At 50.7% G+C, this 20,797-nt stretch overlaps 6 protein-coding genes across 6 annotated transcripts; 3 read left to right on the top strand and 3 right to left on the bottom strand.

Moving 5' to 3' along the window:
- Positions 1-121: 121 nt before the first annotated feature.
- BO79DRAFT_201293 (putative 2-deoxy-D-gluconate 3-dehydrogenase) lies at positions 122-1,370 on the bottom strand. The gene is made up of 3 exons (XM_025681561.1): positions 1,104-1,370; positions 797-1,012; positions 122-683 (listed from the first exon to the last, which is right to left on the bottom strand). The coding sequence occupies exons 1-3, from the start codon at positions 1,233-1,235 to the stop codon at positions 234-236; spliced, it is 798 nt and encodes a 265-aa protein (XP_025536014.1). The 5' UTR covers positions 1,236-1,370; the 3' UTR covers positions 122-233.
- A 1,369-nt stretch (positions 1,371-2,739) lies between these two features.
- On the top strand, positions 2,740-5,222 carry BO79DRAFT_289943 (Zn(II)2Cys6 transcription factor; the record flags this gene model as incomplete). Its single annotated transcript, XM_025688834.1, has 4 exons — positions 2,740-2,873; positions 2,988-4,294; positions 4,345-4,667; positions 4,722-5,222. 4 exons carry the CDS (start codon positions 2,740-2,742, stop codon positions 5,178-5,180), a joined length of 2,223 nt encoding a protein of 740 aa, XP_025536013.1. The 3' UTR covers positions 5,181-5,222.
- A 357-nt stretch (positions 5,223-5,579) lies between these two features.
- rpl17 (60S ribosomal uL22 domain-containing protein) lies at positions 5,580-8,487 on the top strand (the record flags this gene model as incomplete). The annotated part of the gene is made up of 6 exons (XM_025684974.1): positions 5,580-5,604; positions 6,664-6,703; positions 6,757-6,892; positions 7,231-7,444; positions 7,631-7,818; positions 7,890-8,487. The coding sequence occupies 6 exons, from the start codon at positions 5,580-5,582 to the stop codon at positions 8,037-8,039; spliced, it is 753 nt and encodes a 250-aa protein (XP_025536012.1). The 3' UTR covers positions 8,040-8,487.
- Positions 8,488-9,029: 542 nt separating this feature from the next.
- Positions 9,030-11,286, top strand: BO79DRAFT_201288 (uncharacterized protein). Its single transcript, XM_025681560.1, has 5 exons — positions 9,030-9,565; positions 9,633-9,697; positions 9,759-9,791; positions 9,891-10,274; positions 10,340-11,286. Exons 1-5 carry the CDS (start codon positions 9,529-9,531, stop codon positions 11,099-11,101), a joined length of 1,281 nt encoding a protein of 426 aa, XP_025536011.1. The 5' UTR covers positions 9,030-9,528; the 3' UTR covers positions 11,102-11,286.
- Positions 11,287-11,952: 666 nt separating this feature from the next.
- Positions 11,953-13,273, bottom strand: BO79DRAFT_289940 (lytic polysaccharide monooxygenase; the record flags this gene model as incomplete). Its single annotated transcript, XM_025688833.1, has 1 exon — positions 11,953-13,273. Exon 1 carries the CDS (start codon positions 12,853-12,855, stop codon positions 11,953-11,955), a length of 903 nt encoding a protein of 300 aa, XP_025536010.1. The 5' UTR covers positions 12,856-13,273.
- Positions 13,274-15,780: 2,507 nt separating this feature from the next.
- exgO (exo-beta-1,3-glucanase Exg0) lies at positions 15,781-19,047 on the bottom strand. The gene is made up of 2 exons (XM_025689315.1): positions 18,584-19,047; positions 15,781-18,534 (listed from the first exon to the last, which is right to left on the bottom strand). Exons 1-2 carry the CDS (start codon positions 18,822-18,824, stop codon positions 15,914-15,916), a joined length of 2,862 nt encoding a protein of 953 aa, XP_025536009.1. The 5' UTR covers positions 18,825-19,047; the 3' UTR covers positions 15,781-15,913.
- Between the last annotated feature and the right edge of the window lie 1,750 nt (positions 19,048-20,797).

Genomic DNA, 20,797 nt, shown 5'->3' with positions numbered 1-20,797 from the left:
CAGCCGCTAATCTGGTATGACAGACTAAGGCAAGAATGACCTGATAATAGCATCCTTCAGATATTGATTAGAAAACGCTGAGTATCGCGTGGTGTGAAAGCAGGTGTTTTACATCATTGGTGTATATTCCATCTATCACCTAGCACAGCAAAGGCAAAAATGCAGACAAAAATAGTCAGGGGAAATATGGACGAAAAGAAAACATGAAAAAAAAATTGCCGCCACAGAACTTTTTACCGTCCCATCCAACCGCCATCAACGGTGATTATTTCACCTGAGACATAGCTACTCGCTTGACTTGCCAAAAACACTATCACGCCCTTGAAGTCTTCTGGCTTGCCCCATCTCCCCGCCGGGATTCTAGCCATGATACCAGCATTGCGGTTGGAATCATTGATCAGGGCAGTGTTCATATCCGTGGCAATGTATCCGGGAGCGATTGCATTGACGTTGATACCCTTAGCCACCCATTCGTTGGAGAGGGCTTTCGTTAATTGCGCGACACCTCCCTTTGACGCTGCGTATGCAGGTACTGTGATACCTCCCTGGAAGGTGAGGAGCGATGCGACGTTGATGATGGCTCCACGACGACCAGTTGGGAACTCCGACTCATCTCGCGCCAACAAGTATGCACCGAACTCCCGACATAACGTAAAGACGGACGTCAAATTGACTTGGATAACCTACATAATTCAATAGTCAGTATCTAGACTTCAGCTCCACTTCAGGAGAAGGGAGGTCCAAAAATAGACAGAGGTAGATAGGTGGCTGAAAAAGGAGACTCTTTGACACATACCTCATCCCAATCTTCATCCGGGAACTTTTCACTGGGGTGTCTCCGTTGAATTCCGGCGCAGTTGAGTAGGATCTCAGGCTTGAGGCCTTGACTGGTCAGAGCTGGAATGACACCCTTGATTGATTCCCGATTCGACAACTCTGCCACGTGGATCCAAGCTTTCCTGCCAATGCGATTGACGATCTCATCGCGAGTCGAAGTGTTCGACTCGTCTCTCTGTTCGTAGAGCGTTAGTTCCACACGGCGTTTCGGCATGGCTCCCCTGTCATTTCCGTAGCGCCAATGGGGAGGTCGCGGCTGTGCGCACCTGAATCAAGATGATATCGGCACCAGCTTCGGCAAGGGCAAAAGCCATTGCTTGCCCAATGCCCCTAGTTCCTCCTGTCACGATAGCGGTCTTGCCGCTGAGGGAGAATAGCGACGCAACTGCGGCCGACATTGTGATTGTTTCGCGCTTAGATGGTTACTAAGAATAGTAATCTGCTGTCAAGCGTCCTTTCGTTTCTCAAAGTATTATCGTTAGAGGTGTACCTTGCCGTGCAGCTCAGCGAGGGGGGAACAGTCTTCCAAATTCTCTTGCCACCAAATCAATAATCGATGGCGACCAGTCATCCTTACTGTCCTGCTAATAATAAATAGCTGTCCCTCTTCCTCCGCGCGCGGGGCAGCAGCGACTAATTCCCTTTTGGGGTAATTACATTGCCGACACAGCGCTTCAAACGCCGACGCCCCGCATTCGGCTATTGAACTTTGTTCGGGGATGCTCCGATTTGCGTCTTGTATGGTAACTCGTACAAATGACATCTCATGGAGTTGGGGTGCTTTGGAAATGCTGGTTTCTTTGGCGAAAGGCACGGAATAATCCGGAAAATTAGCTATCTTAATGCATGATCTCAGGAAAGTGCTCAGAGTATGAGGTCATGCATTGAACATCTCCGTAATTGGTGTGTGGGAGCTGCGTGGCCATTTCAGACGATTGTTTGTACAAGCATCATTGCCTTGCATTTCACCATCCAATAAGCGGATCAGTAAAGCAAATTAATCTATCTCACTGATAGCTCTCAAGGATCTGATAAGCTAGATACTAGTTGAAGTATCCCTAGGGCTAATGATCTGAGGTTTAGTGATTCTCACAGATGCGTTAGACAGACATTAGATGGATTCCTCATATGGCCTGCTGCAGGCTTTGTATATATCCATGTGCTTGCCACCAGAGGCACCACATCAGCTTTTCAACGAGAACCTAGGCTGCTATGATTTCAGTATCATGCAGTCAGTACTTCTGATTAAATTCAAAAGCAGCGCACGAACTAGCTCTAAAGATTGAATTAAGCTTAAACTCCTCGTCGAGATCAACAGCTGCCCGGTCTTGCATAGTGAAAGCCTTGGATTGCCGACTCGTTGAATACCCGTATGTATGGGATGAGTAATACCAGATTATTCCTTGGCCGTGGGTCAGAAAAAAACCCAGTGCTCACAAGTCTGCAGCGTTTACAAATCCTTCCCCCCGCAGCCTGGCCCTTCTCGACTGCTGAGTCGATGATTTGGGGTTACGAGGCGGATTATCACTTAGTGCGCAATTTGTACAGAGTTGCTGGTGCCTTAAAAGCCAACTTGTGTGGGGAAGCCACGAGCGCCCGTCCGGAGCTCAAGTTACCCCAACAATCATATAGGAACTGTTCGGAGTCGAGCAACACCCCGAGATCTCTCTTACCCTACTCTGCAGAGGATTCAACCTTGTTTCCTAGCATCAAGAGGAAAGCATTCCCGTCTATCCGTCTCTTACACTTTCCATCTTTGCAAGCAAAAATCGCAGGAGGGAATTTCTGACGCGTTTCGTTCGTTCCCAAGCCAACCTGTCAGCACTGCTGGGATGAGATGTCGCATTGGAATTCTATCACTTGACGCTGTAAGCTGAAGAGGTTAATGTGCTGTATGCAGCGATGGAGCAAGAAGATCAATCTCCGCCAGTCGAAGGGACTCCAACGTCAAGAGCCAAGGCCCGTTCAGATCATTTAATGAAACGCGTGTCAAGAGCATGTCTACATTGTAGACAGCGCAAGTCGAAATGCGACCTGTAAGTCATGACTGTGACAGACGTTTATTCCTCTTTTTTTTCTTCCCACGTTATTTTGGTTCACTTTATCCTGCCTGTCGGTGATCTTGGGGGGCTAATTACAATGTAACACAGGGATAGCAGTGGCAGCCCGGGAGTCCCACCATGTCAGCGGTGTATCAGGGATAACCGTGAATGTGTCCTAGGCAGTTCCAATCGAGGGGGACGGCGGATTCGCAAGAATAAAATCAAAAATTTCACACCAGACAGCAATTCTTCTGTGCGAAGGGATTCCGTCATTGAGGCACCAAGCCCTTCCAATTCAGAGACTCGTCAAACGACGTCTAGTTCTTACCCTGGTCCCGTTGTCTTCCTACCCCCTGATCCGCCGACCGCGACTTCAATCTCCGTTGATGATGATGAAGACGAAGCTTCTATCGGCGATGTTCCCCGCAATCCTTCAGATGCCTGGCAGTGTCTGACGGGCATTGCGAAGAGAGGTACAGAAGACCCGAGCGCCGAAACGGGCGTCGAACCTCTACGTACAGGACCCAGTGCATTCTCATCATACACGGCACTTCAAGACAGTTCTGTTACTGGGTTTCAGTCAAATAGCGGCATCAAGACGTACAGGCTAGTACAATCACGCTCACTAGATCCGGGAACGGTATGGCAGTTAGTGGTTCGCTACGCTGAAAACTTCCATCCGTACCTTCCTTTGGTGCCACGAAAGTACTTTGATCGCAGCGCGCTAGATGCATTTGCTAATAATGAGAAGCATCTGCTTACTGCCGTTCTCACAATTGCTTCGAAGGATCTAGCCGAACGGCCGGAGATCCACGAGTACTGTTCTAAGTACATGCATGAGCTGATATCTGGAATTGCTGCTGGAGCCGATTGCGATGTTGAAGCTGTGGAGGCTCTTCTTATTTTGGCGGAATGGGAACCCCAAGGCCTCCGACCGCGCATTGAACGTGTAGGCCGTGGAGAGGAAGATCGAGCTGCCTGGATGCATGTAGGGCTCGCCTTGCGATCTGGTTGGTTTCTTGGCCTAGACAGGACGTCATTCAGAGGCGATTCTTCTGGAGACGCGGAGACAGAAGCTCGTAGGCGGCTAGCATGGACGAGCTGCTACGTATCGGACCGATTGATATCTGTTCGTATTGGACGTGCGTTCTGGTCTCGCGGGCCGGGTCCGATGACTGGCCTTGTCAGCCAAGACTTTCCATCGTTGCAACCCGCTAGAGACGGTGATGAGGATTATGCGAAGATATTTCAGGCTACCCTGGATCTGACGCAACTTTACGGAAATGTTCACGATGTGCTCTATTCTGGCATGCGTACGAGCAATCAAATGATGCTTATGGGCGACTATGTCAAGTACGTGGATGATTTTCGCCTTGCAATCTTGCGATGGAAGTCTATCTGGGGTTCTCTGTCCTGTAAGTTTCAGCTCCGACGAAGTTTGGCCTGATTGACTGACATTTCGTAGGTTCACCGCCAATGAAAGCCACGTTACAGCTGTCCTACGAATACCTGAGGCTATACACAAACGCTTTTGCATTCCAGGCGGCAATATCCCAGTCACTTGTGTCCAAGATCAGGAACGATGACAAGGCTCAAAGAGATCATCTGCGAGCAACGTTTAACAATGTAGCCTCGATGCAGGATGCTCGGTTTATTTATGAATCGGTCGATGCCGCAAAAACATACCTGACCATCCTTGTTGATGTGGTTCACCCAGAAAAGCATCTTCATTTTATGCCGTTGAGGTATTATTTATACGGAATCTACGCAGCCGTATTTCTGTACAAGGTAATATCCTTTGAGATACGAATGTACATATGAGTAACTAACAGTGCATTCAAGGCACGCTCATTCGGAGTAATGTCTCACTTGGAGGAGCTGAAAGTGCGGGATCTCGTGACGCGGACCACCGAAGTACTGAAGAGAGCAAGCGCTGGGTCTGATGACATAGGATCGCGTTATTCTCGACTCCTTGAACTCCTTTGGAAACAGAAGTCGATGGCACCAACTTCACCAGCCGGAACACATCAAAGCGGCGATGTCCTGATGCAGGGTAACAGCGCATTATCGCACCATTTGTCCGATCATAGTAGCTACGTGCACTTCAGCCCTGCGAATGACTTTTCATGGCTGGATCTTGAAGCCGTTGGGGATTATGTCTCTGGTGATCAAATATCGGGAGCCAACACACTTGCATTGGATACCTTCCAGAACCCGGACATCTTCCAAGCGGGACAAGAGCGATCCCAGGCATGGCAGGTTCCATGGTCGGGTGACATGAGCAGTAGCCTTCTCTTCTGATTTCTATGTCTCGCAAGAGGGAGCGCAATCAAAACTACTCTTACCCCCGCCCATTGAAGAGATTCATGTTTTTCTGGCGGCTCTGGTTGAAGACCCCACGGCGGTGCGGGGCTGTGGGGGGGCGCCGGGATGGTACCGACGTGAGGTTAGATACTATTCATATCGCTCGCATCGAAGCACGGCTAGAAAAGGTGGCCTGCTTGTTTGGTATGTCGGTGGCCCGATTGCGCTTCTGTTGATCTAGCTAATGGTTACACGAACGCCTACAGGCCGATTAAGTTAGCTACCTGACTGATCACTGCTCATGCCGATGTCATTGCTGCATAACCTTTGTTCGATGCACACGGCCACGTAAGTTGCATGTGCGTGCTACATTATTTGTAGCCTAAACATGCTACTATGACGGAGGAAGTAAACATCAATTGTCGCATATACCTCGATCATGGCAGCGACAAGGGTCGGCCGGTGGGCAGCATATGGTGACACTCATACTTACCTCATCAAGCGCGCGCTGCAAGGAGAATGGTGCCTTACGCTTATTGATTTTAGACGAAAGCCTCGACAGTTTCAAATAGGCTTTTTCGCTGACAGAACTCGGGAGATTGAGTGGTTGTCAATCCCTGAGGGTTGTATCCACGATTTCTGGGCGACGACCAGCTTTTGGAGCCAGCTGCTAAGAGGAGTATTAGATGGTGCAGGGGAAGGCTAGCAGATGCAGTTGCATGCAGCACCGCTATTTAGTGTGCATCTAAACTCTATTTGTCTACTATATAACAACCCTGCTCCTCAAGCTTGGGGATGCCACAGTTTGATGCATATATTGCCTTATGTCGAACACCCTGGTGCTAAAAAGAGCGAGCGTTTGGTAAACGTCTTGGTCTCATATCATGCCAAATATCTCAGTGAAGCCGATCATGGGGTTGCTGCAAAGACTTTCAGTCATACCGGTCATATCAGCATTCAGCCTGTCAAACGTGGGGAAGGGCGGGCATTCTCCGCATCGGGATTTGAGGCCGAGCGTCGATAGCCGACAGTGAACTGGAAGGATACGCCGGTCTCTCCACGGCTGGAAAGGGATACGAAACAGTCTTTCGTTGTGATCGACACTGGCTTGTGGCCTCATGATATATACATTGAATTTATAGCCAATGGCGAAGACGGACGTCATCTGCATGCTTGCACAGATATCAGTTTTGATGTAGTTATCAGTTGCCGAAATAATTGACCAGTTGGTGAAAGGGCATTACTGCAGGGTGAATGAGCTGACTATGTATCCCAAATAGGTTTAGCGTCTGTCTGAACTAGAACATGATTCGATCAGGGACAACACGATGAACAAAACGACCAGCACCTCACTCATTCGAGAAAAGGAATATGACAGCATTACATCTAACAAATATGACATTTAGTTACTAAGAATAAGCAATGTACATACTTATAAAGCCATCGATCGACGAAATTGACATCGAAGCAGACCATGAAGTTCCTACGGACCGAAAGCTAATTGGCAATACTGCCGGGCGGTGAGGTGGGCACCTGCCCCAAGCCGCTTAGTGTTAGGGCTCCGATACCCTAGGCGGGCGCCAAGAGCGAAAAAGCGCACCACAACGAGCGAGCCTCGCGATCTCAAGTTCCAGCGGCCGACGACAGGAAAACGACAAAACTTCTCACCCGACATCGAGGACCACCCGCTCGGCAACCACATCAAGATGGTGAGTGCTATATTCGCGTTTGCTGCTATCGGTGGAAAACGGACATGTCAAAAAAGCAAGGGAAAAAAGATATCGTGAAAAGAAAGAACCGCTGCCCAACCTCTCGTTGTACCGGAATCCCTATCTATCATCTTCGATCCTGCGTTTTGGCCGATGAAGGAAAACTTCATACCGAACAATTTTCGACTCTCTCTCCCCCTGCTATGATGAACATCCGTCCACCGATATGCATATTTTATATGGAATTATGTGCTTGGGAAAGAGGAAACGAAGAAATGATATAAGAGGGATTGAATGAATGGTCTTGCTGATTGTTGGATTTTTCTTGTCGCCATCAGGTCCGTTACGCTGCTCAGGACATTCCGGCCGCTAAGAGCGCCCGCGCTCGGGGCTCTTACCTCCGTGTCAGCTTCAAGAACACCCGTGAGACCGCTCAGGCCATCAACGGCATGAAGCTGCAGCGTGCCCTTACCTTCCTCACCAACGTCACCGAGAAGGCTGAGGCCGTCCCCATGCGTCGGTACGCTGGCAGCACCGGTCGCTGCGCTCAGGGTGAGTGGATGTGTTTTTCTACAGAGTTTTCGGAAAGAGATGGGAATGGAAATTACGGATCGACAAATGAACCGACATGGGCAGGATTTTAAGGGATGGAAGGACTGGAGGATATGATTTTGGAGGACCTGGCAAAAACCAAGCGTTTTGGTAAACGAAGACGCTGACCGTCTTTCTTCTATTTAGGCAAGCAGTGGGGTGTCAGCAAGGCTCGCTGGCCCGTCAAGTCCGCCGAGTTCCTTCTCGACCTCCTCAAGAACGCTGAGGCCAACGCCGACACCAAGGGTCTCGACACCGGCAACCTTGTTGTCAAGCACATCCAGGTCAACCAGGCTCCCAAGGGTCGCCGCCGTACCTACCGTGCTCACGGTCGTGTATGTTGAAACCGGAATCCGAGATGTATCTCTTATGTCACGCATCCCCGCAAAACTGACATATGGATTAGATCAACCCCTACATGACCAACCCCTGCCACATCGAGCTCATCCTCACCGAGGCTGAGGAGACCGTCGCCAAGGCCGCCGAAAACAAGGAGGTCCGCCTCAGCTCCCGCCAGCGTGGTGCTCAGCTCCGCCGTGCTCTCATTGAGGCATAAGCGGTGTGTGGGTGTCGGGGAAAGTGTGAAGTGGTCAGAAACTGAATGGGAATGCCGGAGTTTGCTGTTGTACGGATCCAATACCTGGTCACGGAAGGAATACAAAAGAAATTATTACTTTTTTGACAAATGGAAAAAATTCGAAACCACCCGGCGAAAAAAATGATGGTGATGATGATGGTTTGTCTTCTGCTTTATGCAGAGACAAACATCTTTCTTTAGACATTGATCTCGTTTCACCCCCCGGAGAATCGGTTCGACTGGATAGTTTTTCCTTTGCAGTCCGTCCCTGGCCATGAGCTAAGGCGGCTGAAAGGAGTCCAGGGAGAATTATTCCTTCATCATAGTTGATACTACTACATGGATGGCGTACATCGGTACGGCAGGTTTCGGACATTCTCCTGCTTCAGGACACTTTTTGCGAGCGTTTAATTCATGATGGGATACGGAATTCATTTTTCTTTCATGAAGTTGTAAAGCATAAGACGAAGGAAGGATGATGGAAGTTCATCATCAGCCCTACCAGTCGGACAGGATCGATCTACAAGCGTAGGATGATAAGGATTCCGTAGTACTAGTAGAAATTGGCTACTTTGCCAGTCCGTCATAGGTCTGTCTGTTCTGGTCTCCGACAAGAGTACTGTGCATTTGTAACAGTCAACTGCGCCACAGCTGCTATCTAGACCCTCAGATCTGCAGGCTGCAGCGTGTGTGGACAGGCATCCCCCGACTCCAGAACTCCATCTTCCCCCCTCCGTCAGCAGGTTGCATATGGGCAGGTCAGAGGGAAGGGAATTCTGGCTCAGCCAAGCGTGGCTGTGTGTGTGACCATCAACCCGTCACAGGCTCCAATCGGCCCTTGCGAACAGACCATCAGCCAAAGCTTTTCCCGTGTCGATGGGGATTCTTCGTCCAATGCGGCCTTTTCTCCCGATGAGGCATTCGCATCCCCATGACGACTGGAAAACTATGCTTAACAGACAATGGGGGGAGCCAACCTGCATACGTAGTTGTATGCGGTTGGTTGCGCTGACAGTGCGGGATGGTGTACGCATTGCAGAGTCTTGGTAGTCAAGCAGGCATCAAGATTCATAGGCAGACGTGGATCTTATTCTCTTGACTTCTCTACGTCAGTTCTGGATCGTCCCAAGAAACGCAAACAAGAGCGCTTGCGTGTCGCCGACAAAGCGCATTGCCACCGGATCGACTGCTTCAGAACATCAAACAAAACAGAAGAGGTTTCGGGAGTGATGGGATGGATGGATGGATAGATTGACTCACTCTAATCTTGACTAAAATCTAAGTTTGGTTTAAAGGACCCTCCGCTGCTTTTTGCTCCCCGCGGCGCTTAAACCGGCCCTGCGAGGCTGCGACGTCTTTTTTAGTCTCGTTTGCTTGACGGCCCCCTTTCTTACTACTTAAATTTTTCGCCAACCCCATTTCCTATTGTCTATCTCTACCCAGCTGTGGTAGCTTGCGACAAGTCATCATGAAGCGCATCTTCAATTCCTTCAGCAGGCGATCCAGTGAGTATTACTCTCCCACCCGTTGCTGATCGGCATGCGACGGTTGACAATGCTCACCTCAGAACAGGTCCCGCGCGCGACTCCCCTTCGTACCCCGAGGACTCTCCGGAAGGTATCATACTCAGAGAAGTGGTTCGTATTGATCCGGAATCATCGTTTGAGCTCGTCCAACTAACCACATCTACGGTTTTAGACCGCGTTCTGCGAATCGGGCCCCAACAGCGCCGTATGTCCCACCCTGCGGACCCCCTCCCCCTTCCATAATCGCCTCATTCCCATTCCCCGCCTGCTTAAATAGCCACCGTACTTACAAGGACATATCCAGAATGGAGACGAGTTCGTTCACCTTCCTGCCATCGTTGAGAGTGCCGAATCCAGCCCCAACGCCGCCCGCGAAGCCGCCCTTCGCATCTCCAAGCTGTTGTCCAATCCCGCCAAAACCCGGAGCAATGTGCAGTACAATGCGATCATGCTCATGCGCATCCTCATCGACAATCCAGGACATACCTTTTCGCGGAATATCGACGCCAAGTTCGTGGCGACTGTGAAGGATCTCTTCCGCAACGGGCGGGATATGAATGTACACAGCTTTTTGCGGGACACGTTGGATTCGTTAGAAATGCAGCGGGCATGGGACGAAGATCTCGCACTGCTCCTGGGGATGTGGAGCAAGGAAAAGGAAAAGTATGCACCTAAGAATACGGGTAATGTATGTGACAGACATCCCTCTACTTGTTCCAAGCATCTCAAAGCTAATCTTATGATTCCCTACAGCCCGGCTTGACACAACCCCTGGTTCAGCCATACCGACAAACCCCGAACTACTTCAACACCCCCAACCAGAACCAGCATGGCGGACTACCACAGCCCGAAGAGCTCTCTGCACGCATCTCCGAGGCCAAGACATCCGCGAAGCTCCTCATCCAATTCGTCCAATCCACGCCTCCGGCCGAAATGCTTGAGAACGAGCTCATCAAAGAATTCTCCGACCGGTGTCGCACCGCCTCCCGTTTTATCCAGAACTACATCCATGCTACAAATCCCGCCCCAGACGAGGATACCCTCGTGACGTTGATCGAATCCAACGACGAACTATCCGTCGCTCTGTCCAAGCACCAGCACGCCTTGCTCCAGGCGCGTCGCGCCCAGGGACAATCCGGCAGCCAGTCCCCTGCATCATCTAGTCAGGCCTCGTCCTCTGGCGCCGTGCAACCCCCAGCCCCGGCAGCAGCAGGATCTTCTGCACCGCCGGTTCCGCCTCGGAACCAAACGCAGAGCCCGCTATCCTCGGGCTCTTCCTCGACTGCTCCGGTCCTTCCGCGCACGTATAGCAACGGCGCAGGCCGGTTCGAGTACCGCTCGGAGGATTACCAGGTGCAGAACCCGTTTGCTGATACTAGCGCACCTGCTGCTACTGGTGCTGCTCCTGTGGCTCCTGCGGTATATGGTGATCAGCAGCAGGCTCGCCCGGAGGGGTCATCTCCTGATTGGTGGGCCGAGGGACAGCAGCAGCGACCGGTACAGCAACATTATTAAGATTGTATGGATTGGAAGGTGGTAATTTGATGACGATTATTATTGTTTGACTTTTGATGTATCGATACCTTTTGTGATACCTCTACCGCGAAGTGAATTTGATTTGCCAGATGTGCTTGTTTGGTACTTTCGTACAGAGTACTTATTGGTTGCCTATTGTCATGATCTTGTTATCACAAACAAAGTATGTCAGTACACAGTTGATCTAGTAAGACATTGTAGTAAGATAAAGCTTATTAGTGGGGTATCACTTCGTAGTGCTTACTGCTATAGTGTTGCCAATATGGCTATTCGGGACTGGCTGTGCCTAGTAGCACTTCCACTATCCGCTTGACACCTTAATAGGTGGATTGTCTATTGATAATCAATTTACCCTAGCATGTCATTTGCATGCTATGCTTTAAAAAGAAAAAAGGCTCTAGATGTAAGTTACATTACTACCCTGTTTTTCGATCGCTCCTCCCGCACTACTAAGTACTACATTTCATTGTACTATCCATATGCGGTAAAGAACATACCCATCGCCATCATCCAACTTACAAGACAACCCTACTACTACTATCTAACTAAGAACATGACAATCCATATAAATATAAAACAAACCTACGCCTAGTCTCCCTTGAGTATCAAAAACACTTATTGGGTATTTCTTACTACAGTACAACTGCTGTGCTCTGCCGGTTATAGAATAATCAGTAGCCAAACAAGCACCCTTCAAATTTGGAAACTCTATGCGAAATCTACATCTCTACTACATTTACTACGAAACACAAGATCAATATACAGGCACATCTATTCACACCACCACTCTATCTAACACAGCAACTAGTAACTATACACACCGCACCGTCTTAGTTAGCGTACTTAAGGAGAGCCTTAAGCAGGCTAGCAACCCAAGTGAGCTGCTCCTCAGCAGTACCATCAGTGGGGATGGAGACACCCGAGGAGGAAGAAGCAGCAGCAGCAGCGCTAGAAGCAGCAACGGGGGCGACGGTAGCGCTCTGCTTCACGCTAGTAGCGAGGGTAGTAGGGACGCTAGAGGAAGCGGGAGCGACGTTGTTGGCAGTGCTGGGGGTAGTGACAGCGGCGGCGGCAGCAGTGGTGGTAGTTTGCTGGCTGGCAGCGGCGGAAGAAGAAGAAGACGAAGAAGAGGAAGAGGAAGAAGAAGAGCCAGAGCCACCAACAGTAAAGTCAATGCAAGACTCATAAGTCTGGTCAATGGAAGCAGCGTTCCACCACCACTGAAGAACACAGGCACCGCCCTCGGTACACTTATCGCCGAGGTCATCGGGGATGGTGACGCTGAAGCTAGTCTCGTTGGCAGTGACACCGGTAGCGGTGGAGGCGTAAACGCTCCAGTAGATCAGAGGGGAGCCGATGACGGTGTTGGAGGCAGTGTCAACGACGGAGACGTTGGCAGTACCGGTGTGAGGAGCGCGAATGTCGACGGTGAAATCGACGGTCTCACCGGCCTTGTACGAGTAGACGTTGTCCTTGTTGTCGGCGTACTTGTAACCCTTGCAGAGCCAGATGTCACAGGCGTCGGCGTCGTAGTCGCTCTGGCCCGAGGCGATCTGAAGCTCACCCTGCACGTTGCCGTAGTTGTCGGCCTCTTGGTTGTTGTACACTTGCTGGCCACAGGCCTTTTCCATGGCGCTACCGGGCATACGGGCCTGAGGGGAGGTGACGAAACCGTGACCCTGGGCAAGGGAGACGAGCCCGGCGAGGGCGAGGATGGAACCAGCCTGCTTCATTTTGGTGGGAAGGTTTGGTTTTGTAGGAGAGAAAAAAAATAAAGATAGTGTAAGGTCTGGTATACCGGTATACCAGATGGTTTGATTCTTCAAGGAATGGAGTTTTGTGGAAAGAATGTGACGGTCACAGACCGGGGAAAAGAGAATGTGGGAAAGAGAGAAGTGAAAGAACTTAGACAAGCCTGCGTGCTGAAGGAAAAGAAGAGAGGAAGAGATGAGGGCGACGAGAGGGACGTTCTATATAGGCCGTTGAAGTCGGCCGGGGCGTTCTGGACCTGAACAAAGCTCTCCATCATGATCGATCGTGAAACGGTTCTAGCATCGTAGAGAGGGCCCTCCCAAAAAGTCCCTGAAGATAATAATGACAGGGGAGACACTCCACCGGGAACTGGAGACTGACTGGACTGGCTCAAGCGCTGGCAGCAGCGCAGAGGTTTCATCTTGAGGGGCGTTGAAACGGTGGGTGGAGATGAATTCAACGCCGGCGGATTGACCGGGATGCTTGGCATCGCATGGGTTTCAGCTTCATTAATGCCGCGCCTGATCACTGCCAACCATTTGCTCTCTCTCGGTGATCCTCCGGTTGTGCTTTTCCTTGTCTTGCATTCTATAATGCTGCTTTCCTCTTCCTTCCTTCATTTCCGAAAAGGGGCCCTCCCCCGTCATAACTGGATCTACTCCCCCATTTTGGCTTTTAGACTCGGGCCAAGGTTCGGGTTCCATCCGGAACGGCGCCAATCAAAGCCATGGCACCAGTCGGGACTCAATTTACTCCCGACAAGCATCAGCCCTGGCGTTATGGCAAGTTAGCAGCAGCAGGGTTGAGGATGCTGGTATTCTTTCTTGGCTCGGACGTTGTCCACCCACATGTCTTGCCCTGGTTCATACATCTCAGACCATTCACTCCTCAGGTCCTTCCTCCACTTTTCCTCGCAGGGTAAGGAGTTGTGCATATCTCTGCTCCAACCAGGATGAGGATTTTTCCAAACCATGTCCCCGTTTCCCCCTACCTGGCAGGATTAATTTATTGATCAAGTCAGCAGATCTCTTTCTACCTTGCAAGTGCGAACAGTGGAAGGCTACTCATCTGTCTGTGGATGTCACCCGTCTGTCAATAGTGCTGTCTTCAAGGTCCTGCTGGTTGGCCAAGCGATATGGCAGGTAGTGTTTCTGCTCCTGTGCCCATCCTTTGCAAGAAGCAACAGAATACTCCCGCAGATTTCGTGAGGGTCATCTGATCAATCCAATCCGCCAGTGCCCAAGTCGGAACTCGATGGTATTGGGAACTGCAAGTTCCCAGACACTGTCCTCCAGGTCTACCTCACACCACACTGAATGATCATACTAGTCAGCTATCGTGATCGAACGATTTCTACCAGCTTCTAGCACTCTACTGTCAAGGGAGAGACTGGGGGAGATCTTCGTTCTTTACACACATACACATCCAAGGAAATGCGGATACGTATCCAGCATCATGCTTGCAAAGCCAACCACTAAGGACATGAGACAGATGAAAATGTGCTAACACTCAGAGATAACAGGAACAGCTACATTGACTTTTAGTCATGTACATGGCCCCAAACCCTTCCAGCTACACAGCCGAGTCAATATAACCCTACCTACCCTACGATGGAACCTCGAGTCTTACCAAACACCACATACACACGACTGCGATCATGCTTAATTCAACAAAAGAGGGTGTAACACTACCTTCCTTTCGCTCTACGACTACAATTCCCTCGTTTCCCTTCCCCAGTAAACCCATCCGCGCCCTAGAACATCGATGCAATAGAGTAATACCAGCATGCCTCTACGCCCTTACTCATACAACCGAAAACAAAAGACCCCATATTTTTCTTTTCCAATACTATAACCAATAGACTAAACCATACTTCTTACCAGCAAGAGAATAACCAACCACTGAACCATACCTAAACAACCAGAAGAAGTCTAAACAAACTGATCATTCATCACAGAACAGTAGTTAAGCAAACAAATACTCATCTCCAACCCAACCATCATCCCAAGTAACCCACCTTAAACACAGACTGAATGTAGGAAGATCCCTATTTATCCAAAGCATCAACTAAACACTCAGTAAATTCCTCGATAGACCTATTCATGCTTTTCTTATTGAACAATACCCCACTTCCCATGTATTCATTCACATTCACTCTAGCCAAGCTAATCAATGAAATAACCCATCTCCACAATGTCTATTGTACCATATAATACAATAAGATAGCACAATGAATAAACACAATGTACAATAGAGAGTAAATGAAAGAAATGTATAATCACCTGCTTGGATCCACATTGTTTGCTTGTCACTTTGTTTCTTTTGTTGTCTTGGATAAGTAGCCAAGTCGGTTGTGTGGATTGTTGTTATTGTCATGGCTTTTGGTTGTTGATAGCTAGTGGGTATCACCAAAGGATGATATAGTTTAGAGAAAGAGGGACTAAGAGGAAAAAATTAGTTGATAATACAGATACGAAATAGTGGAAATATGGGTGGGATAGTCAGAGGAGGCTGGGGAGAGATGAAACGATCTATTGTAGATGGATTATGTTCACTATTGACCTTTGGTTGCTAAGGAATTAGGAGGGTAGTGATGGAGGGACAATGATAATGCTTATGAGGGTATGTATGGAATCTTTCAATCTCAACGAACCATGTAAAGCGAAGAGATACGATTAACATCATCATAGTACGATAGAAGCAATCTGATCATTGACTTTTATTTCAACTACTGTATAGCCACATGGGGAAACCTCTACCCCTACACACCATAACCAGTCTCACCACCACCTCAATTACCAAGCCAGTAAAGAACAAATAGATGTAACGAATGGGATAAGAATAGAAGGATAAAATGAGTGGATGTAGGCAAAAATATAAATTGTGATAACAAAGTGGTATATCCGTATGTGTGTTCCCCAACAATCAATCAACCCTCCCAAATGCATCTAAGATCCCTTCCCTCCAAAGGGCATCGAGAAAACAAATAACTGCTTTATCACTGTATGTATGTATTGTCTCTGATGTAAAAAGCACAAATTAAATAGATGACGATTGCTCGAACAAGGCGATCGTCGAGCAGTATGTGCTCTCGTTACCCTCTTGCGGGACAAGGCCATCGCCACTGGACGAGGTGATCATGTTCGTGCTGGCCTTGGTGCTCAGTCCGTAGATGTGCACGTCGGAGCAGTCCACCTCAACAATGTTCTCCTGGCAGGACTCCGTGGCCAGACATGTCTGGGAGTAGTTGTCGAAGAAGCTGTAGAGACCGGCACCATAGATGTAGGTCTCGGAGCTGTTGATGATACGGAGACCCCAGGCCTTGCGGCAGGAGTCAGTCGTGCAGTACGAGAAGTCGGGGTCGGACCAGGAGGTCTGCGGGTCGAAGGGAGTCAGAGCGTTGGGGTTGGCCTGGTAGTAGGGGGTCTCGGTCTGGATCAAGCCCATGAAGACGTTCTTGGCGTTGGAGACCTGGTAGTTGTACAGCTGGTTGTGCTCGGCAGCCGTGCCATACAGCCAAGCTGGACCCTGACTCTCGAGGAGGATACCGCGACCGTTGTAAATGTTAATCTGTCCGTGGCCGGAAGCGTCAAGGTCGTGGTCAGCAGTCCAGAACCAGGTGTTCTCCAGGTAGACGCTGGCGTTCTGGGTGGCGTGGAAGAGGAGGAAGGCGCCAATGCACTTCTCGTTGGGTGTGGTGGTCTGGCTGGGGGTCTTCGCGCAGGTGTCGGACTGAAGCTGAGTGCCGGCAGAGCCACCGATGCGGGCATGGACATCCCACATACCAACAGAGCCTTGGGAAGCAGCTTGGAGGTTCCACTGCACCAGGATAGCACCAGGAGCGGGGCCCTTGGTCTCCAGGACGAGGTCACTAATCTCAACGGAGCCAGACTCACCGGCCTCACCGACCTGGAGCATAGGGATAGGGTTCTTCTGGTCGGAGAACTTGTCGCCATACGCCATGAGCATGGGCCACACCTCACCAGTGATCTTGATGTTCTTGGGAACCTTGATGGTATCGGTGATGATGTAGGCACCGTGGTCGAAGTACACGATCTGGTCCTCGGTGGCGTTGTTCAGGACGCTCTGGATGATGGCCGTGTCATCGGTGGTACCGTCACCCTTGGCACCGGCCGACTTGACGCTGACGAAGGACGAAGCGGCATACGACCCGTACAAAGGCTTGGACTTCTCGAAGACACTGCCAGAGCTGGTAAGAAGAGAGCTGGCCATAGCCTGGGAGGGAATGGTGGTCTCGATACGGGTCTTGGTGACGGTCTTGGTTGAGCACTGGCCGGTGGAGTTGCTGGAAGTACCGAAGTAGGAGCCGGAAGACGAGGTGCTGGTAGCAGCTGAGGCAGAGCCGGAGCCCTGGGCGACGATAGAAGCACCGGCCGACTGGGAAGTAGGCTCAGCAGGAGTCGAGCCAGCAGAAGTTCCGGCAGCAGGGACAGAAGCCTCGTTGGTGGCCGTGGTGGCCTGAGAGGTTTCGCTGTCAAAACCTTCCCAGCTGTAGCTACCAGCAGCGGGGTACTGGACAGACATCGAGGACAGAGGCACCACACCACCAGCGGCGGTCGTAGTCGAACCCTCCGCTCCGACGTCAGAGGCAGTTCCGAACGAACCCGCAGCAGTTTCAGTGGCGTAGTCGGCACCGCAGGCTGTGATGGTTTCGGTGATAGTCTGGGTAATCACCTGAACATCCTCGGCCTGAACGGCAGGGGAGCGCTTGGTGACGGTGCTGTTGTTGTTGCTGTTGCTGGTGCTGCCCGGGGTGTAGACATTGCCCTGCACGTAGTTCGAGACAACGGACCCACCCTTGAGGATGGTGTCGCCGTTCACACTTGCAATGGCAACTGTTGAGCCGGAGAAGTCGACGTTTTCCAGGACCAGGGCACCGCCACCGGTGGGGATGCTGTCGCTGCTGAAGGCAGTCACGACACCAGTAGGAGTGCTGGTGAACGTGCTGTCCAGCATCAGGACGGACCCCACGGTCTGGTTGGACGGAGAAGCGGACATGTTCAGGCCGACCTGGCAGTTGTTGATAGAGACGGACTTGAAGGTCCAGGCCCAGTTCCAGTTCATGTAGATGGCGGTGTTGCAGTCGTTGAAGGTCAAGTTGCGAGTTGTGAACTGCTGGTTACCGAAGAAGGCACCGTAGTTACCGCCGTTGAAGGTCAGGTCGGACATGAAGCCACCGGATCCGTTGTCCATGAAGATACCCTGCTGCTTGTTGTTGGTGCCACCCTTGACCATCTCGAAGCGGATGTTCTGCAGACTGGTGGCTTGGCCGACCTGCCAGTGGATACCAGCACCCGAGGAAGCGGGCATAGCGGTCAGATCAATGACGAAGTTGCGAACGGCACGGAAGAAGTTGTTCTGGTTGGTGTACCAGTTGTCGCCATTGCTGTCGTAGGGGTCGGCATCAATGACGGCCATACCGCTGAAGCTCGAGGCAGCCTTGAGGACAGGCAGGTCGTTGGCATCGCCGACCATCTGGGTGTAGTAGTACTGCACAATGGGCTTGGACACCACGTAGGTACCTGCGGGGAAGTACACTAGGGCCGGGGTAGTGGTAGACGAGTCACAGCCGGAACCGCAGCGGCCACCAGAGGAGATGGCCTTGTTGATCGCATCAGTATCATCAGTAGATCCGTCACCTGCAGTAGTCAGCATCAAATACCAGCCATGTAAGGAGGTCTGACTCACCCTTGGCACCATAGTCCTTGACGTTGCGGAAGATTGCATAGCTGCTCGTAGTGTTGCCAAAGGGTACAGTGCCCTGACGCTTGATGGTTCCAACCCAGTAGTCGGACGCGCGCACCGCCAGATGCGATGTCACGTCGACAGACCCGGACGTAGGGACAGCATTGACCAAGGCCACTGGCACACTCAGTAGCAGACAGACGTACGACACAAACAACATGATGGAAGTGTGGAGAGACGCCATCGTCAAGACAGCGAGGTTCACTGAACCGGCAGAGAACTGAAGAGCGAGAAGGGACAGTAATATAGTAAGGAGGAACGCTGACGAGCGACCAACACTTCAGTAACCAGTACTGAAGAAATATCCAGACAAGATCGTGTGAGCACCAACAGAAGTGGTCTGTCACACGACGGGGTCAGACGGTGGACTGGATAGGATGTTGTAGTTGGAGGAGTAGTAAGTAGGGAAGAGTAAGGAATGTATGGGGGCGCAAATCAGCCGCCAGGGGAGAAAGAAGTAGTAGAAAAGGAATGAATGTAATAAAACACACAAAAACACAACACACACAGCAAGACAGTAACACTCGGAAACTGCCTTTTTTTTTTCCCACAACACAAAGACAGACACAACTGACGAGGGAACGAAAGGACGGGGGATAGAGAATAAAAAAGAAACGACAAAGCTAGGATATGAAGGGAACGGCCGATGTAAATGAAGGTTATTACACCCGGGATAAAGTGGAGGGGGGAGGGAACAGAAGATTTGCTGGCACCCGCGGGAGGGACCAATGGATCCAGGCACACAAACTTGCCCCGTTCCTGACTCGACGATTGGTTCTGGCTGGACTGCGATGCCTTGACCGTCGCTGGAAATTACTGCTTGACTATCGCCAGATGGTGGAGGTCCGTCTGCAAGAAAAGCTGCTGAAGGTCCAATCACGCGCCCCGATCGCTCCACTCACACCAATTAGCTGCGATAGTCGTCGTCTGGCGACCGCTGCTTGAAACGCCTGGGTCAGGGGATGAAACGAGTCGATAAGGCACTAGACGGGGGTTAGTCGGGATTCATTGGGTGGCAATCTTTCTAGCGGTCGCTTGCTATAGACATGATATTCCTGGTAGCGGGAGTATTGCACTCTGCCGAACTGACTGGAGTCATGCATGGTGGGCCATGCAGAGAGCTTGTGGTGAAGATGGTGGTGATGGTGGGGAGAAAGTGCGGGACGGAGTGTCTCCAATGGACTGATTACCTACCGAAGCTCGCGTGTATAGTTGTATACACACACACACACGCACTACTATACTAGTCCTACTCCCCAATACTGGTGGGCCAGATAGTCTAGGCTGCCGGATATTCAAGGAACGACCGAAGAGAGCGAATGGCAGAGAGTCGTGGGACTCTCTACTAAACCGTAACTAGTGACTGAACGAGGGATAGGCTACCTCCCAATGCTGCGTAGGCGACAAAGAAAACGAACGAAATCTGATCCGATCCGAAAAGCACAAGCTCAAGGAGTCGGAAAAGGAGAGGCGGAGGTGGCAGGAGAGGAGGAAACAAGCCAAAGGGAAAGATCAAAATCCCCAGTCGATCAGCGGACCCGGTAGACTAATATACCTGGCAGGGTTTTGATCAACATATTCGCCGTGGCCCAGATCGAAGACAACTGGGCATTTCAATCGCTCGGCCATGGCTGCAGAGCCGATCGTCCGGCATGGCTTGTTGCTGCTGGAATTCGCCCGTTTGACAGCGCGCCAGGGCAGCGAGCTGGTCGCTACGCACTAGACTCAGGCATTGGTATGGATGGCGAACCCTGTGGACGGAACACCTCCTCTGCCATGCTGCATTTGACCCGCCAACGGTATGTCTCGATGGGGACGAAATTTCGGGCTCTGCTCACCAGTTTTCCACTGTGATTGCAGTGCTGGGGGAGGCTGCCTGATCGAGCAGGTCTAGACATTCCTCGTGGTCCATTGTTCCCCCGACGCCAGTCTGGGCAGTAATGTCGGTGCTCCCGGGCAGCCGTGGCATCCTCATCTCGATAAGCTTCACTTGCTGCGTCAGATATATCTAGTCCATGGCGAGAAAGCTAATTGTTCCATTGGCAGAGCCATAAGTACGTATACTCTCGCCGTATTATACTTTTGTACATGCTGTTTTAACTGTAGAATTAGTCGTCAGCCAGTCCCTTGGATTCAAGGTTGTTGGTAGGTACCTTG

The sequence above is a fragment of the Aspergillus costaricaensis genome (assembly GCF_003184835.1).
Source record: "Aspergillus costaricaensis CBS 115574 unplaced genomic scaffold BO79scaffold_33, whole genome shotgun sequence".
Lineage (NCBI taxonomy): Eukaryota > Fungi > Ascomycota > Eurotiomycetes > Eurotiales > Aspergillaceae > Aspergillus > Aspergillus costaricensis.
The sequence above is the reverse complement of the archived record's forward strand: the minus strand, read 5'-3'. Positions and strand labels throughout refer to the sequence as shown.

Coding starts and splice junctions, on each gene's coding strand:
- BO79DRAFT_201288 (XM_025681560.1), top strand. CDS start 9,529: ATGAAGCGCATCTTCAATTCCTTCAGCAGGCGATCCA. Junction 9,698..9,758: donor GTATCATACTCAGAGAAGTG/GTTCGTATTGAT, acceptor CTACGGTTTTAG/ACCGCGTTCTGCGAATCGGG. Junction 9,792..9,890: donor AATCGGGCCCCAACAGCGCC/GTATGTCCCACC, acceptor GGACATATCCAG/AATGGAGACGAGTTCGTTCA.
- BO79DRAFT_201293 (XM_025681561.1), bottom strand. CDS start 1,235: ATGTCGGCCGCAGTTGCGTCGCTATTCTCCCTCAGCGGCAAGACCGCT. Junction 1,013..1,103: donor CCGATATCATCTTGATTCAG/GTGCGCACAGCC, acceptor CTCTACGAACAG/AGAGACGAGTCGAACACTTC. Junction 684..796: donor CGGATGAAGATTGGGATGAG/GTATGTGTCAAA, acceptor TGAATTATGTAG/GTTATCCAAGTCAATTTGAC.
- exgO (XM_025689315.1), bottom strand. CDS start 18,824: ATGGCGTCTCTCCACACTTCCATCATGTTGTTTGTGTCGTACGTCTGT. Junction 18,535..18,583: donor CAAGGACTATGGTGCCAAGG/GTGAGTCAGACC, acceptor TGACTACTGCAG/GTGACGGATCTACTGATGAT.